Source organism: Pteropus alecto, unplaced genomic scaffold (genome assembly GCF_000325575.1).
Source record: "Pteropus alecto unplaced genomic scaffold, ASM32557v1 scaffold113, whole genome shotgun sequence".
Lineage (NCBI taxonomy): Eukaryota > Metazoa > Chordata > Mammalia > Chiroptera > Pteropodidae > Pteropus > Pteropus alecto.
Window position 1 is genome coordinate 6,670,138 of NW_006433949.1, and position 17,675 is coordinate 6,687,812.

General features: G+C 44.6%; 1 protein-coding gene and 1 pseudogene across 6 annotated transcripts; one reads left to right on the plus strand and one right to left on the minus strand.

Moving 5' to 3' along the window:
- Positions 1–3: 3 nt before the first annotated feature.
- On the minus strand, positions 4–122 carry LOC112477314 (annotated as a pseudogene).
- A 5,012-nt stretch (positions 123–5,134) lies between these two features.
- Positions 5,135–12,129, plus strand: ZNF74 (zinc finger protein 74). Of its 6 annotated transcripts, none has more exons than XM_015586854.2 (3): positions 5,135–5,360; positions 5,814–5,912; positions 6,893–12,129. In XM_015586854.2, the coding sequence occupies exons 1-3, from the start codon at positions 5,327–5,329 to the stop codon at positions 8,563–8,565; spliced, it is 1,806 nt and encodes a 601-aa protein (XP_015442340.1). In that variant the 5' UTR covers positions 5,135–5,326; the 3' UTR covers positions 8,566–12,129. The 6 variants fall into 6 exon arrangements, with proteins under 6 accessions (XP_015442340.1, XP_006908697.1, XP_024900275.1 ...); XM_006908635.3 differs by having other exon boundaries at positions 5,817–5,912; XM_025044507.1 differs by having other exon boundaries at positions 5,216–5,360; positions 5,814–5,861.
- Positions 12,130–17,675: the final 5,546 nt, after the last annotated feature.

Consider the following 17,675-nt stretch of genomic DNA (forward strand, 5'->3'; position numbering starts at 1 on the left):
AAACACCTACAGCACTCGGTGTTCCTAAGCGGTCTCCTATCCAAGTATTAACCAGGCCCAACCCAGCTTAGCTTCCGAGATCAGATGAGATCGGGCACGTTCAGGGTGGCCTGGCCGTAGACTAGTTTGTTCTTTTTTATTGCTGAGTAATATTGCATGTGGATTAGTTTACAAGGGCTGCCATAGCAAAGTGCCACAGACTTGCTGGTTCAAACAACAGAAATTTATTGTCTCATAGTTCTGGAGGCTGGAACTCCAAGATCCAGCAGTCAGCAGGATTGGTTTCTTCTGAGGCTTCTCTCCTTGATTTGTAGGTGGTACTTTCTCCCTGTGTCTTCACGTGATCTATCCTTTGTGTCTACATATCCTCTTCTTATAAAGACCTCAGTGCCGTCAGATTAGGGCCCACCATGATGAACTCATTTCACCCTAATTACCCTTTTAAAGACTCTGTCTCCAAATATAATCACATTCCGAGGTGCTGGGGGTTAGGGTATCAACATATAAATATGGAGGGGGACACAGTTCAGCCCATAACACCGTTGTATGTATATTCTACGATTTATTTTTCTACCAGCTGGTGGACATTTAGGTCGTTTCCAAGTTTTGGCTATTACAAATAAACCTACTATAAATATTAGAATACAAGTACACACATATGTTTTAATTTCTTTTGAAAAAGTAAGGGTGGAATTGCTGAGTAAGATAGTAATATATATTTTTAATTATCAATTTTATTGATCTTTCAAAGAGCCATCTTTCGGTTTCATTGATTTTGCTATTTTGTTGATTTCTGATCCTCATTATTTCCTTTACTTTGGTTTCTTAAGGTTGAAACTTAGATGTTGATTTGACACCTTTCTTCTTTCCTCATATAGCATTCAATGCTATAAATTTCCCTTCAAGAACTGCCTTAGCTACATCCCACAAATGTTATGTTATATTTTCATTTTCAGTTCAAAATAGTTTCTGATTTCCTTTATGATTTCTTCTTCAAACATGTGTTATTTAGGAGTTTGTGGTTTAATTTCCAAACATTAGAGGGTTATTCCAGATATCTTTCTATTTTGGATTTCTAATTTAATTCTGTTGTAATCAGAGAAGGAACATTGTATGATTTGAATTCTTTCAAATTTACTAAGAATTTACTTTATTGACCAGAATGCCTAGTAAGTGTTCTGTGTGCACTTGAAAAGAATGTGTATTATGCTTTTTTTAGCTAGAATGTTCCGTAAATATCAATTAAGTTGGTCCACAGCCATGCTACCCTGAACAGGCTGGATCCCGTCTGATCTTGGAAGCTAAACAGGGGGCCTGCTTAGTACTTAGTACTTAGTACTTGGATAGGAGACCACCTAGGAAGACCAGGTGCTGTAGGTGTAAAAAATAAGAGATTGTAAACTGACAAGGTCCTTGCAATCTGTGAGGTCAACCAAGGGTCACCTCGCCTAAAAAAATAAATTAAGTTGAATGATAGTGTTAATTATTCTAGTCTTACACATTTTCATTTTATGTGTTCTATCAATTAGTAAAGGAGATTATTGTTGAAATCACTAAGTATAGTGGTGAATTTGTCTTATTTCTTTTTAGTTTTATCAAGTTTTTGCCATTTCTATTATTATTTTTTTGAAGCTCTATTAGTAGAGCTTCAAATATATAGGATCATCAATACATAGGATTGTTGCGAGCTCTTAATTGATATGGTAACAATGATCATTATGTAATGTCTCTATCTCCGATGATATTCCTTGCCCTGAAATCTGTGTGTGATGTTAATATAGCCACCTCAGCTTTCTTTTGATTAGCATTTGCATAGTATATCTTTCCCCATTCTTTCATTTTTAATCTATCTTTGTCTTTGATTTTAAAGTAGGTTTCTGTAGCTGGTATATAGTTGGGTCTCACTTTTTAAATTCAGTTTGACGATCTCTAATTTTTAATTGTAGTTCGACCATACGTATTTACTATAATTATTGATATAGTTGGATTTACATGTGCCATTTCCCTGTTTGTTTTCTATATATCTTGTGCCTTTTTTTTATTCTGTTTCTCCCTTAATGTGATATGTTAGGGTAAACAAATGCTATTTTAGTAGACTCTTAGTGCCTCTGATTTTATTAACTTGTTTTTCCTTTTAGTTACTTGATTGGATGCTGGATATTGTGAATTTTACTTTGTTGAGTGTTGGATTTTTTGGAATTCCTTAAATATTTCTGGGATTTGCTCTGGGATGCAATGAAATTACTTAGTATCAGTTTGATCCTTTAAGGCCTTTTAGGTTGTTTTAAGGGGGGTCCAGAGAAGCCGTTGTCTCAGCCTAATTTAGCCTCACTGCTGAGGCGATGCCCCCCTGGGCACTTTACTCAGTTCCCATACATTGGGAAGACATCCCCCTCTGGGAGTCGCACACAAACTATTCCCAGCCCATGAGTTTTAATGAATGTTCCACTTCCTTCTTTCTGGTGTTTCTTTCCCCTCTTTGGGGTGGTTTCTTTCCAGGCACATGCCCTCAAGCCCTCGGTCAGTCTCAAGCAGATCCAGAGTTCCGAGCCTGTGCAGCTCCCTCTGCTCTGGCATTTGCCCTGCCGAGTTTAGTTTCCCAGCCTCTCCCAAAATCTGTCTCCTCAACTCCTCAGAAACAGGCTCTGCCCGGGTTTCCACCTCCCTCACTGCGGTCTGGAAACTGTATCCCGGCTGGAGGGTGGAGTGGTTGTAGGACTCACTTTGTTTCCCTTCTCTCGGAGTCTCTGTTCTGAGCTGTCCCGTGTTCAATGTCTGGAAATCAACCATCGTTTCATACGTTTTGCCCAGTTTACTAGTTGTTTGCGGTAAGAGGGCAAATACGGGCCTTATTACCCCTTTGTGGCTGGAAGCAAAACACAAAACCCAATTTTACCATACTGCTGTTCCACTCCTGACTTCTCTCTGTCCTGCCAGCTCTAAAATACAAACACCTTCACCTTGGGGTAGATGTCTTCTTACTCTGGCCATCTCCCCCAGCTCCAGTGCCCCTCATCCACTGCACCTGTCACACTGCGGGAGCTCCCCTAGCACAAAGTATCGGAACATCGCCTCACCCAACTTTTCTCCAACCTCAGTTCACTCCACCCAGCGTACTCCACTTCTTTGCCCCGACTCACCCCACTGCGTTCTGCCCCTTCTTTAATGCCTGAGTCAGTAGTTATCCCTATCATGACTCTGGACGTGGCACAGACTGCCGTTTCTTCTCATAGGGACAGGGGCAGGGTCTTCAACCTCTTGGCATGGCCAGCCAGGGGGGTGGAGGGGAGATGGCCACGTGGAGGCTGACAGCTGCTGGGCCTGTTCCTTGGTATCTGAGACTGGCATGCTCTTACCTCATTCATTCATCCTCAACCACAAGAGGCCCACTGTTCCCACTCCACTTTCTAGTCAGAGAAACTGAGGCTCAAGGAAGCTGTGTGCTCAGACCAAAATGGTGAGGCCAGTCCCTGCTCTGCTTCGCTTTTTCTTCTTCATTGAAAAAAATAAAGTTTTTATTTCCAAAACTATTATTTGCTGTGTAACAAGTTAATAATCTGTCAATAATCTTCTTTTCCCACATGTACAATCTTATTTCCAGTGTCCACAGTTTTTACATTATTCTTCCATTTTTCTCCCCTTGTTTACATAAGCACACTCAACTATACATAGACATAGGGCTTAAACATATTATTTCAAAAATGGAATCATATCATACACATTCCAGCTTTTCTCTTTGTTTTCAGTGATATAAAATTCACGCAGCATAAAATCCACCCTTTCTAAGTTTACAGTTCAGTGGCTTTCAGTATATTCACAAAGCAGCACAACCATCACCACAACGAACATTTTAATCACCCCAAAAAGAAACCCGGCACTCGTTAGCAGTCACTCCCCCTTCCACCTCCCCTCCCGCCCTCGGTAACCACTAATCTGCTTTGGGTTTCTATTTGTGTATTCTGGGCATTTCATACAAATGGGATCACGCAATATGTGGCCTTCTTTGTCTGGCTTCCTTCACTTAGCGTAGTGTGCAATGCATTCCCTCGGATAGCTGCATTATTTTCCATGGTCTGCCCGCAGGCCTGTACCTTAGTTTAGTCAACTGTTCTAGTTCTCATACCGTGGTTGGTTGGTTGGTTGGTTGGTTGGTTGGTTGGTTGGTTTTCGGTGTAAGTACGGTGCCACAGTCCCCAACCTTGCATTTGCTTCCTTATGTGAAGGAACTCTTGTTTCTTTGGTGTAAATACCCAAATGGGTGTAGCAGTTCCTCACTCCCGCCAAAAGTGCTTTCTCATCGTTGGGTTTCCAGTTTTTAATTTTTCTACTCTGATAGGTAAAAAGTGTTACCTTATTTTTGTTTCAATTTGCATTTTCCTGACAAAACTCACTGATCTTTTCTTAAGTCCATTGGAAATTTGCATTTCCTCATCCTTGAATGGCTTTTCTTGTTTTTAAATTCCCTCTCTGCGTACCTACTTTGCAAAATTAACAAGTGTCTAAATTTTGTCACATTTGCTTTCGATCATTTAAATAAACGAAATATTGCAAGTAAATGCAGAGTACTTCTTGTGTCCTCCCCTGTGTCTTTCCTGCCCTCCCCAGTATCAGAGGATGATGACCAAGCAAACACCATAGCACACTCCGATGGAAGCGTCACACATAGTAGTAACTCATTTAATCCTTACCACGATGCAATGACCTAGGTACTATCAGCAAAACCAGCCTGGGGAGGGCAGAGGAACAGGGGTTCTGGTGGGAAGGAGGAGGGGGGCAGGCAGGAAGGACACAAAGTGGCTCCTTTGGTCACTTGGGCACAGAACTTGCTGATAAGTAGTATAGCATTTCCTTTCTTAGGGTGTGATAATGGCCTTCTGTCTGAGGTTGAATCCTTTTGCACTGATGAGATTGGAACGAGGTTTCTGGGTTCTTTGTATTCCTTCAAGTTCTCTAAGATGATATTCTAGAGCCTGGTAAGCATAGCATCTTACCCAGAACTTATCACAACAGCCTCTTGCCCACCGTGGCGCCCGCACGTGGGCTACCCAGCTAGCCGAGACCTCCTGGTCCAGGACAGGTCCATGTGGTGATTCCTGCCCAGCCATGGTGTCTAAACACAGCCTTCCACGCCGAGGAGAAGGTCACGGAGGTTCGCCCTTCACTCCCTTGGAAGCGTGAATGCAATCAGAATCCCTCCCGTCCTGGGAGAGTAAGATTGTGCGTGTCATTCCAGGAATCGGTGACTTTTAAGGATGTAGCTGTGGACTTCACCCAGGAAGAGTGGGGCCAGTTGGACTCCCCTCAGAGGGCCCTGTACCGGGACGTGATGCTGGAGAACTACCAGAACCTTCTCGCCCTGGGTAAGATGGCTCCCTGAGGCTTGGAGTCTGCAGTCGGCCATGCTATAGGTATTATGGACCATTCCTTTAGCACCAGCCCTGGTCCCAGGCTCGGCAGGGTGTAGGAGTTGTGGTCTTTATGCCCAGGCCCTTGTGGCAGGGCTCTACAGTGCCACTGGCATCCTTGCCTAGAGGTGTGGCTGGTCACAAGGTGGGCTGAGACAATAGGGAGAGGTTGGGCAGGGTCCTGGGAGCCCAGCCTGCCCTGGAGCTTTCCAAAGAAGACAGAAGGGAGTGTCCATACCCCTGGGGTCCTCAGAGTGGGTGCCTCAATTTGGGTTCTGATTCTGAGACCACTGTCCTCGGGGATGGCACACACCTCTCAGTGCCAGCTGATGCTGTTCTGGAGTCTGTCCTTTCGGCTGGTTCTGGAGAGCTGCAGCACGCAGAGACATGCCACTCCTTCCCCACAAGCAGGACCTCCAGTCTGCAAACCGGACGTGATCTCCCATCTGGAACGAGGTGAGGAGCCATGGCAGGTGCCCAGAGAAGTCCCCGGAGGGGCTCATCCAGGTGAGAGGGGCACGCAGTGGAATGATGTGGAGTCCCTATCCTTGGCATCCCTCCCCACAACTCCGTGTGGCCCTCCCATCATGGCCTCATTTTTCTTCCACAGTCCACCGCCCCAGCTCCATCTGCACCTGCTCAGTGCCCCTTCTAGAATCCTCCGCATTCCCTTCCTTCCTTCAGCACACTTGTTAAGCACTGACTGTGTGCCAGAAACTGCTGGGAAAACAGAAGGAAAACAGGCAAAGACATCTGCCTTCTGTTGGCAGGAGACAGAAGCAATATCTACATGTATAGAAATATTTAACAAGTGGTGACTGTCGATGGTGCCAAGAAAAATGAAGCAGAACGGGCAGGAATGGGTGTGAAATTGGGGTCAGGGCTTCGCTCACTGCAAACAGGGCAGAGTCAGCCTGGGGGCTGAGAGAGACAGGGAGACAGTTCACAGAGGTGACTCCAAGGAGGATGCCCCTTCTGGGATACGAAGCTGGCAAGAGGCTTATTTAGCTTTTAAAGAGATGCTTGTACATCTCAGGGACATAATGCATTTAGAGTTTCAGGTGTTCTAAAGGAAATGCTAAAGAGAGGGGGGTGGGGAGTTCTTTTTTCCTTTTGGAACCAGGAAAATTTTTATTTAATAATTGTTTTTGTACTTGTTTTTACCCTGTGTTCACACCCGCCACTGACCTAGTTCAGACACACAACAGTCTCAGTTGATGTTTCAATGAGTGATGCATCCACGAGCCCTGCTCTTTTCAGAATTCCCTTAAGGGCTCCTTTCCCTGTTTCTTCCTCCTCTTCCCACCTCAGCGGCTTGCCTGTCTCATCCTGGGTGCGCTCCCTTGTCTCTGCCTTCAAGCTCCCTTACTCTGTCCCTCTTTGCTTTTTTGTATGCTTATCTACTTCACTGGATCAGATCTCAAATCTGAGTTCCAGTGTCACACTTCTGCCTACTGACAGAAAATTATATTTTCCATTTCTTATAGAATGGGAGCCCAGGCCTGAGATGAAGGAGGAGTCATGTCAACAGCAGGTCATCTACAAAGAGGAGCCGTGGCAGGCGTCGATCACAGAGTGGTTGGCAAGGTCCAGTCTCAGCCCTGGTCCAGGCGACCGGTGGGCCTGGGACGGCTCATCAGCTGCTCTGTCAAGAGGTGAGGCTGTGCTCTGGAGGCACGTGCCCGCTGGCTATGGGGACATTTCCACAGAGGAGCACTGGCAGGGACCTGAGGCACCTGAGGAGGCCTTTCCCCTCAGGTGCACCCTCCTCACCAAGCAGAGCAAAGGAACTCTCATTCCTACAGAGGAAGAGCCTCCTGACAGACACACTGAGCATTTCCAATCCAGCGAGGCCGTAACACAGCAGCAGAGAACGTGCGCAGGGAGGAACAGTTTCAAGTCAAGCGAACATGGAAAACCTCCACCCACAAACAGGCGTCAGGGCTCCAGTGCCAGGGAAGGTTTTTTCGCTTGTGACGAATGTGGAAAAGCCTTTCACCAGAGCTCGTCCCTCACCCTGCACCAGCGATGGCATGCGCGGGAGAAAGCATACAGGTGTAAAGAGTGTGGCAAGGCCTTCACCTGGAGCACCAACCTCATCGAGCACCAGAGAATCCACACGGGGGAGAAGCCCTTCCTCTGTGGCGAGTGTGGGAAAGCCTTCAGCTGTCACTCATCACTGAACGTGCACCACAGGATTCACACGGGCGAGAGGCCCTATAAGTGTAACGCCTGCGAGAAGGCCTTCAGCTGCAGCTCACTGCTGAACATGCACCTCAGAGTCCACACCGGCGAGAAGCCCTACAAATGCAGTGAGTGCGGGAAGGCTTTCAACCAGAGGACGCACCTGACGCGGCATCACAGAATCCACACGGGGGAGAAGCCATATAAGTGTGACGAGTGCGGGAAGGCCTTCACGTGCCACTCGTCCCTGACCGTGCACGAGAAAATCCACAACGGAGACAAGCCGTTTAAATGCAACGACTGCGAGAAGGCCTTCAATAACCGTTCACGCCTCACCCTCCACCAGAGGATTCACACGGGAGAGAAGCCCTTCAAGTGTGGCGACTGCGGGAAGGGCTTCAGCTGCCACTCCTACCTGGTCGTGCACCAGAGGATCCACAGTGGGGAGAAGCCCTTCAAGTGCAATGAGTGTGGGAAAGCCTTCAGCTCCCACTCCTACCTCATCGTGCACCAGAGGATCCACACGGGGGAGAAGCCCTTTGACTGCAGTCGGTGCTGGAAGGCCTTCAGCTGCCACTCGTCTCTCATCGTGCACCAGCGAATCCACACGGGAGAGAAGCCCTATAAATGCAGCCAGTGCGGAAAAGCATTCAGCCAGAATCACTGTCTCATTAAACATCAGAAAATCCACTCTGGGGAGAAGTCATTTAAATGTAACGAATGTGGCGAAATGTTCAACTGGAGCACCCACCTCACCGAACACCAGAGAATACACAGCAAAGAGAAGCCCTTTGCCATCCAGTTCAACAAACACTTGCTGAGCACATACTATGTTCCCAGCAGCCTGCTGGACACAGGGGGCACAGGCGTGAGCAGCATGGACCCCATAAATGCACTGGACATGGCAAAACTCCTGTGTGTGGTTCAGCCCACAGCCAGCAGGCATTTCCCCCTGGGTGGCAAACCTGGAAATTAATGTGGCGTGCTTGTCATCAAGTTAGCCACCCTCGCTCCTTCCCCAGGGTGAGCGGGGAAAGCACAGTGGCTCATAGCTCCAGACACGTGCACCTTGCCCCTCTGCCCCGTGCACATCTCCCGTGTGCTGCAACAGACACCCTCTGATTAGCAGTCGTCACCCCACCGGGCTACCCTATAAGAGAGGAGAGTTGAGAACCGGTTGAGGATGCCCTGTCGTCCTGTTTCCCCTGATAGGTTTGGATGTCACTGACCAGGGGAATAGATCTTTACTGCTGATAAAGAGAAGGTATGTCAGTCATGTCCTTCGATCGGCTCCAGGCATGATTTCCATCAGGAATGTTCTCTCTGAACCGTTATGTTTAGAATAATAATAATTTTTGAAAACCAGAAGAATTAATGAACAGTAGTCAGTATTACCTCCAAGTGAACATTATTGTATTCCAGGAGGGGAGAGTAATCTTGGATGGTGGAGATTTGGGGAAAAGGAGCTTTCCTGGACTCACCATACTTAAGTGGCTCTAGTGCAGAGTTAGAGGCGGCACAGCCATCACAGAAGCACAGCCTAGAGAGGTCCTGACATGCCGGCACCACGCCTGGCCCCCTGGTCCATGGTGGGAGGTTGGGAGTACACCAGCGGTCCCATGTGCATCCGGGGAAGATGAGTGCAGTGTTGGGATGGATGCGTCTAGAAGCACACTTCCCAAGCTGTTGAGGCTGCCTGCAGGGTCTCCCCAGGTGCCACGTAGCTCAGCTCACCGGTGCAGCCCTGAAGGAGAAGCCCCTTCATGGAGACCATCCCCACACTCCCTGCAGGGGTGGGGAGACACAGTCGTCGGGAGATAATGTCATTTCTGCCCAGTTCTAAGCAAGTATAAGCTGCCTTCTCAGTGACAATACTTTACATTTGTATAGAGCGCTATAGTTTCTGAAATGTTTTTTAGTATACTTTTTAAATTATGGAGGCAAAATAACCACATTTCAGAAAATGTGGAGTTAAGAGGAGAAAACACCCATAATTCTTAATAAAACTGCATTTCGCACTTTGAAGCATTACCTTCTGCTTTTTTCATACTGCATTTTCACATCACTTTAAACGTAGTATCACTTTACTCTTTTTTTCCCCCACTTAGTCACATAGCAGAATTTTTCTCCACATAACTGCACTGTCTTTGTAGTCTTAATTCTAAATGGAAGCATAGTATTCTACTAGATATTGTTTTGTCAGATGTTGAAGTTATTTCCATGTTTTACACTATTATAAATCATTCTTCATGGAGCATCTTTTGCATTATACTTCTTTAGAATTTTCTTAGAGTAGATTTCTAGAAGCGAAACTTTTGAGATAAAGGAAATGAACAGCTTCAGGAGTCATCTCAGTATGTTCCTGGTTGCGTGTGTGTGAAGTAATACTGTTTCATTATGAAGAAAGCAATCAGCAGCTGGTCAGGTGGGAGCATCCCCCGCTCGCCCATCTCCCAGACACAGGCACTGTTCAAAGCCAGGTGTCCAGACGGTCTCTGTTCAGGGCGTGGTGACGACACACATGATCCTGGACATCTGCTGCCCCATTGCCTTCCTCTGGAGTGTGTGAGCTGGCTTGGCATTATTTGGTCCCCAGGGACCACATCATGGCAGTCTCAGGACCTTCTTCTGTGAAAAGTAGGAAGAGTTCTGTTTTACAACAGCATTGGGAAAAGACAAATTTATACTTGATTCATTATTCTCTTATTTTTTTCTTCTTTTAAAAGAAATTAGAATGAAACCACCTTCATGGGCCCTGGACACCATGCCAACTGTCTGTCCTGTAGTGCTGTTAATGTGCTCAGTTGAATGGCATTTATTACTTCATGTTGCGCCTTTGATAACTAATGAAGCTGAATATGGAACATATTTTTATTATTGGTCTTTCTTCCCGAAAATTATTTCAATATACCGTATGGCCCTCTTCCTGTTGGAGTCTTGATGTTTTTATTTTATTTGCATATAAACTTTCTTTTCCAATTATATGAGAAATACATTACGTATTAAAGAAATATGAAAAAATCAGAAGTTATAAGAATAAAAATGACCCTCAGTGTCAGATCATGCGGCATCACGTGGAGATGCAGTTCCTTCTGGTTTATTTCCGTACACATACACACATGCTTTTTCTTTTAAAACAGAACTGGATTCACACACTGCATGTCCTTTTCATCCTTTCCCATTTAACGTTTTATGATGAGCATTTTTCATACTATAAAATACTTTCCAAAAACATCATTGATGGCTACATAGTTGTTTTTTTTTTTAATTGAGTTTATTGGGGTAACATTGGTTAATACAATTATGTAATTTTCAGGTGTACATTATCATTTGACATCTGTATATATTCTATTGTGTGCATAGTTTTTTATCTTACTGCACCTGTAGGTAATTCTGGACCATAAGCCTACATGCCCATGTTTGAATATTGCCTCAGAATAAATTCTGAGACGTGGAGTTAGCTGCGAGGTCACAGACGTTGCAACAAGCTGTCTGTGTCTCCAGGGCGGACCCAGCCCGGCGCTCCTGGTGGATGCCCTGCACGTAGGGCCTGAGGGTCTCCGCTTCTCCGTGCCCTTGCCAACACTTAACATCATCTCCTCACTTTTATGTTTGCCATTTTGATACGTTAGAATGTTATTTGTTGATTTTTTTAACCTTTTTTCCTCTTCATATGAATTTATTCCTGTCTTATTCACTATTCCATTCTTTTTTTAAAAAATATATACATGTATACACACATATACGTTGCCTTGGCACGTAGCTTTTCTATCTTTGTTACTGCATTTTTTATGTACAGAGGTTTTCAAATTCTGTGTAATAAGGTCTATTTGATTTTTTTCCTTTATATTTTTCTTTAGCTCTTGGAAAGCCTCTTCTTTAAGTCTTGTTTGGGTTCTGTATTTTACATTTAACTCTTAAATCCATGTATTTGGGATATAAAATCCAAGGTCTTAGCATTCATTCTCAAATTGCATTCTTCACTATTCTATAGATCTTTCTTTTCTTTTATTGTAGCTCTCATAATTCACTTTAATATGTGGTAGGACCAAGACCACATTTTTAGTAGGTTTTTTAAAATTGTTGTTATTTTATCTATTCTTCCAGGTGGCGCAGGAATCATTTTCTCAGAACCCAGCGTCTTCATGCCACTGCATAACTTATTGGGATTTTTATTAGAATTGACTAGTTTGTGAAGAATTAATAAGTTCTATATAATATTAAGTCTTCACAACAAATGTGGTAGATAGCTGTTCTTTCCAATCATTACCTATAACCATCAGGAAAGTTTTATAGTTTTCTTCATCAATGTTCTTACATTTATTCTTAAATTCGTTCTAATTTTGTGGGGTTTGTAAATCAGGTCTTTCTCTTATAAGATATATAGGACCACTATTGATTGTATATATCTTCCTGTATATTTATTTTATACTTAGCAACTTTACTGAATTATTCTAAGAAGGTCTCTAATAGCTTATCAGTTTATTGGGTTTTCTAGGTAAACAGTCATATCACTTGGAAATAAAAAGCTTGCCTCTCCTTTTTGTATAGATAGCCTTTTATTTCAAATCTTTTTTTAAACCCTCATTGGCCAGCACGACATTCAATGTTAGTGGCAGTGGTCATCTGTGGCAGACTCTCTTTGGGGTTGGGGACCAATGTGTGTCCATCTCAAAACACTTTGGCCTTTAAGATTTGGTTGTAGCTGGAATGGTCATGTGGCCCAATTCTGATCCATGAGGCTCAAGGAGAAGTTTGCCAGAGATGTCGAGAAAGTCTTTGCTTTCCTGATAGGAAAACCCTTCCTTCTCTTCTCCTTCCCGCCTGAAATTTGGATGCAATGCCTAGAAGTATCGTAGCCATCTTATAACCATGAGGCAATTGAAGACAAAAGCCACACATAGTAAAATGGAAAAAAAATAGAAGGATCCTAGTAGGCCTTGGATGAAATTTTAGAGCAGTTGTTTCAGCCACCGACATGTAATTCCCTGAATTCTTGCTATGTAAGAAAATTAAACAGCTTAAGTCCGTTTGTCACTCCTCACAGCTGTTTCATTCCTCACTGTTACAGCATTTGGGTCTTTGTTCTGACTTGAAAGGAGACAAATCTAGCATTTCGCTATTAGGAAATATCAGTCCTTGGCCATGACTGATTGTTTATCACGTTAATGAGCTATCTTATAGGCCTAGTTTGCTAAGACTTTGGAAAATCAAGATTCAATGCTGAATTTGACCAAACACCTTCTTGGCGTACCTTAAAAATGATTATATGGGTTTCTTTCCTTGTTATGGAGACATAATTGGATTTATGAAGAGATTTTCTAACATTATATCACCTTTGTGTTATTGGAATAAATCCCATTCAGCAATGGTGCATTAATATTTACGTGTGGACTTGCTTTTCTAGAGCTTGGGTTGCAACAAGCAGAATTGCCCAACAGTGAGTCTAAGATTTCACTCCAGGTTTGCCTGGGAACGAACCACCTGTGACCACCCAGCAGGAAGGGATGCCCCAAACTTAACTCATAATGGTGGCTGGGCTTCACCAATAGGATTGTCCTCTCACTTGCTCAAAAAATTAATTATGTGAAGTGGGGAGCGAGAGCCTCCCTTCGAACATGGCATTGTATCTATGAAGATCCCCAAATAGACAGGGTGTCTGCTTTGTTTTCTAGATGATGGGTTAGGACTGACTTAATCTTCTGAATCGTTGAAATGACAGATACTACTTTTGGAATCAGTACAATAAGCAATTTCCATTTTGAACAGTGATAGAGGGTCCATAGCTCTTCCTATGGCACTACTCCAGAATGACACCGTTTTTCCTGTTCTGACCAAAGCCATGACTAACAGAAGCAGGAAGGAGAGGCCAGGAGCACACATACTGTCCCAGTGAGGACCACCTTCCACGATTCTGGAACCTGGCAGCAAACTACGTTCCTTTTCAGTTTGCCTCTAGATAAGTTGTGCCAGAGGGAGCCACAGGCAAAGAAGGCAGTAGGACCTGCCTCTCACTCCTGGGTTCTCCTGAGCACCAGAGGGCAGAATCGGCTTTCCTGGCACCAGCGACACCTTGCCTTGTCCAGAGGTCACAGCGTCTGTGTGCTAGTTAGGATCGGGGTTAGGGTTGCGTTTTGGGTTGGGTCTGGGGGGTTAGGAAAGAAGATGAGGGCTAAGGTATTTAGAGGTTAGAGTTAGGGTTGGAATTAGGGTGGGCAATTTTTCATGCCATAAGCACCTGTTGGAGCAAGAAGAAGAGTGGGCATCACACCTGTGAGTGCTGGGGCAGGCAGAAATTGCACATCCACTTCCGTAAGTCTAGTGAGCCCTGTGAGTACTAGTTTGAGGACCACAGATATGCAGGCCAATCTGCACATGTCAGCAGAAGTTAAAGCTGACTCAGAGCCAGGATAGGCAGAAAAACCAATTAGCACCCTTTTCATATTGCATAAATTCTTCCAATAAAATTGTGAATTTCCGACTGAGTCGAGCCAGCAATGTCTGTTTCCCATTCAGTTTCCTCCTCTTGTGGAATCGTATTTGGGGGTGGTTTTGAGGTTGCTCAGGGGAGTCCTCTCCCACTGATCATGGTAGGGTGCATCCTCCTGCGGGGAGTCCAATCAATACTGTCAGGATTAGGGCACACATTACAGCTATTACTGCTTATGGCTTTAGGGTCCCCAGACTGAAGTTGGGAGCAGAGACGCCCTGTAGCGTATTGATTTGCAGCAGCACCAAAGAGGACCCAGAGTCACTGTTGGTCTATTTTACAGTGATCCCCTTTGGGTTTCAATGTGTCAGGGTCCCCAAATCACCATCAGGCTTGATGACTCGCTAGAAGGACTCACAGGACTTATTACCAGGAAGGGATATAGGTTCAAACTCACAAAGGGAAAAGACACATGGGGACAACACCCAGGAGAGACCAGGCGCATGCACTCAGGTGTCCTAGTGTTGTCACATGGGTCACACTTAATTCTCCCAACAACAATATGTGACAATACATGCAAAGGGCTGTGATTAGGGAAGCTCATCAAGCCTTAGAGTCCAAGGGTTTTACTAGGGATTGGTCATACGGATTGCCTCACCCATGTGACCGATCCCCACCCCTCAGATACCAGCCGCCACTTCCCCCTCCCACCCCAGAGCAAAAACAGATGCTCACAATAAGTCACAATCTTAGGAAAAGCTTATCTGGTTAAACTAGTACATGTAGCACAAGGCCTGAAGCACACAAACACTCTTACCTGCAGAATAGTCCAGGTACTCAACAGTGATCTGAACACAGGCCTGCCTTGGGAATGTGTGGGCTTTGAGCAAGCCAGGCCCGCTGAGTCAATTCTTTCCTGCTCAGATGCCCTCTGGCCCTTTAGAAAGACCCAGCTTACAACATTTCAGGCCATTTTTCCTACATGTTGGTACCACTGGACACCTTGCACATTTTCACCTATTACACTGAGAATCAGGATCTCGATACAGCAGAAGCATAGGCGATGGTGGCAGCTACAAAGGTGTTTAGTCCCCAGAGGGTCCCAGTGAGCTGGTTGAGACAGATAACCAGCCCTCACAGAATAAGTCCTTCCCCTGATCCCTTATGCTGATAAGGGAGCCACGATCTTGTATTCTTCCCCTAAAGTGACTCAGTTCATAAATCCATAAAAAAGGCTCACTGGGAACTGTCAAGTGGAACACAGCTCAACACAAACACACAGGGCAAGCCCACCCCGGAAACAGGGAACCGTCCACTCGCCATGAGCCGGGGTTCGTACTCCACGACAAAGAGCAAGAGAAGAAGGATCTCAGATGACGGCAGTCCCAGCCTGCACCATCCCAACTGTTCGGTAATTATCTTATGGTCATCTTACGAAAAGTGTGATGGACTTGCTTCTAACAAATAGGTCAGCTCTCGAAGTTGATGACATTCCACACAAGAATATTTTAAAGAAGCGTAGTAATCACACAAAGAGGCTCGGTGAGGAGAGCAGGTCAGCACAAGCACCTGCCACATGTGTGTATGGCCTTCATACGGACCTGGCGTGGGTCTAAGGCAAGTTCTCAAGCTGAGGACTGGGGTCCCAGGTTCGAAGTTCCACAGGTGCCACAAGAGGGAGCAGGACCTTTTATTAGCTGGTCCTGATGTGAGGAAGAAAGAACATGGGACTTGACCACTGTCAGTGGTCAAACTTCGAAAATAAAATCAGACTCTAATTCAATTCACCCCTGATGGTGACACTGTGATCTGTAATAAGAAATATATATATTTGGTCTTAGTCCTCATTCCAGGCAGAACTCCTAAAATCTTTCAAATTTCCTAAGTGATGAAAGTGATAAAGGTGTCTTTTGTTATTTATGTTAATGAGGTGAATTTTGGTAAGTGCTTAAGGATGAGGGCTGGTTACCAGAAGAACCAAGCACAGGATTCGAGGGTTGGAGCTTTCAGTCCCACCCGCTGAGGGAGGGGCAAGGCGGAGGGAGGTTGAATCAATCGCCAATGGCCAATGATTTAATCAATCATGCCTAGTAATAAAATCTCCATAAAAATCCAAAAGGACAGATTCAAAGAGCTTCTGGCTTGGTGAACACGTGGAGGTGCTGGGAGCAGGGTGAACCTGGAGAGGACGTAAAAGCTCCGGGCCCTTCTCCCATACATCGCCCTCTGCATCTCTCTTATCTGGCTATTCCTGAGTTATATCCTTTTATAATAAACTTGTGATCTAGTAAATAAACTGTTTCTCTGAGTTCTGTCAGCTGCTCTAATGAATTAATCCAACCCAAGGAGGAAGTCAAGGCACCTCCCGTCTGTAGCCGGTTGATCAGAAGCACAGGTAACAACCTGGTGTCTAAAGTAGGGGGCAGGGGCAGCAGTCCTACAGGACTGAGCCCTTAACCTGTGGGATCTGACACTGTCTCCAGGTAGATAGTATCAGAATCACGTTCATTGCTTGGGGGTGTTGGTAAAACACACAGTGGGTTGATAGTTCATTGATGAGTGCAATATGACATTTCTCATTTACTGAGGTTTTATTTGTTTAAATATAAATTAAGAAACATAAGCTTATGCAGAAAACTATAGTGAGAATGAGAAGGCCTTGGAAGAGTATACATAGCCACTCATGCAGGATGTCAGGGACAGCCAGGACAAATGTCGGGGGGTGTTCTGGGCATTTGCTCAAATAGCTGAGTGACATTATTAACAACTCTAATCTGTTGTCTCATCTGCCGGTGCATTGAGCAAATATGCCTGTCTTGCTTACCCATGTGAGGTGCCCCGAAAGAAGAAAAGCCCCCCCGGACGGTCAGTAGATAGCCTGATGCAGGAAGATATACAGATGGCAAAGCACATATGAAAAGGCGTTCCCCACCATGTCATTAGGGAAATGCAAATTAAAATTTGAAATTAAAGGAAATACTACTACACATCTATTAGAATGGCTCAAATCCAAAACACTGACAACCAAACGTCGGTGAAGATGTGGAGCAACAGGAACTCACATTCATTGCTGGCTGCAAAATGGTTCTGCCAGTTTGGAAGATAATTTCGCAGTTTCTTACAAAAACTAAACATATATTTACTCTACAATTCAACAATCCTGCTCTTTGGGATTTACCCAAAGGAGTTGAAAACTTATGTCCACACAAAAACCTGCACGTGGATATTTACAGCAGCTTTATTCATAATTGCCAAAACTTGGAAGCTACCAAGATGCTTTTCAGGAAATGAATGGATAAATAACTGTGGTACATTCAGACAATGAAATATTATTCAGTGCTTAAAAAAAAAATAAAGTTACTACTGAGCCTTGAAAATACATAGAGGGGACTTAAATGCATATTTAGTGAAAGAAGCCAAACTGAAAAGGGTACCTACTTTATGAGTCCAACTATATGACATTCTGGAAAAGGCAAAACTATGCAGACAGTAAAATGATCAGCGGTTGTCAGGGGTTAGTGGGGAGAGAGGGATGAATGGGCAGAGCACAGAGGATTTTTAAGACACTTAAAATATTCTGTATGATACTATAATGGTGGACGTGTCGTGATACATTTGTCCAAACCCATAGAATGTACACCATCAAGAGTGAACCC

Bases quoted from the DNA above. Each gene is read 5' to 3' on its own strand.
- ZNF74 (XM_015586852.2), top strand. From the start codon at position 5,735: ATGCTGTTCTGGAGTCTGTCCTTTCGGCTGGTTCTGGAGAGCTGCAGC. The intron at 5,913-6,892 runs GTGAGAGGGGCA...CATTTCTTATAG, and splicing joins CCCCGGAGGGGCTCATCCAG to AATGGGAGCCCAGGCCTGAG.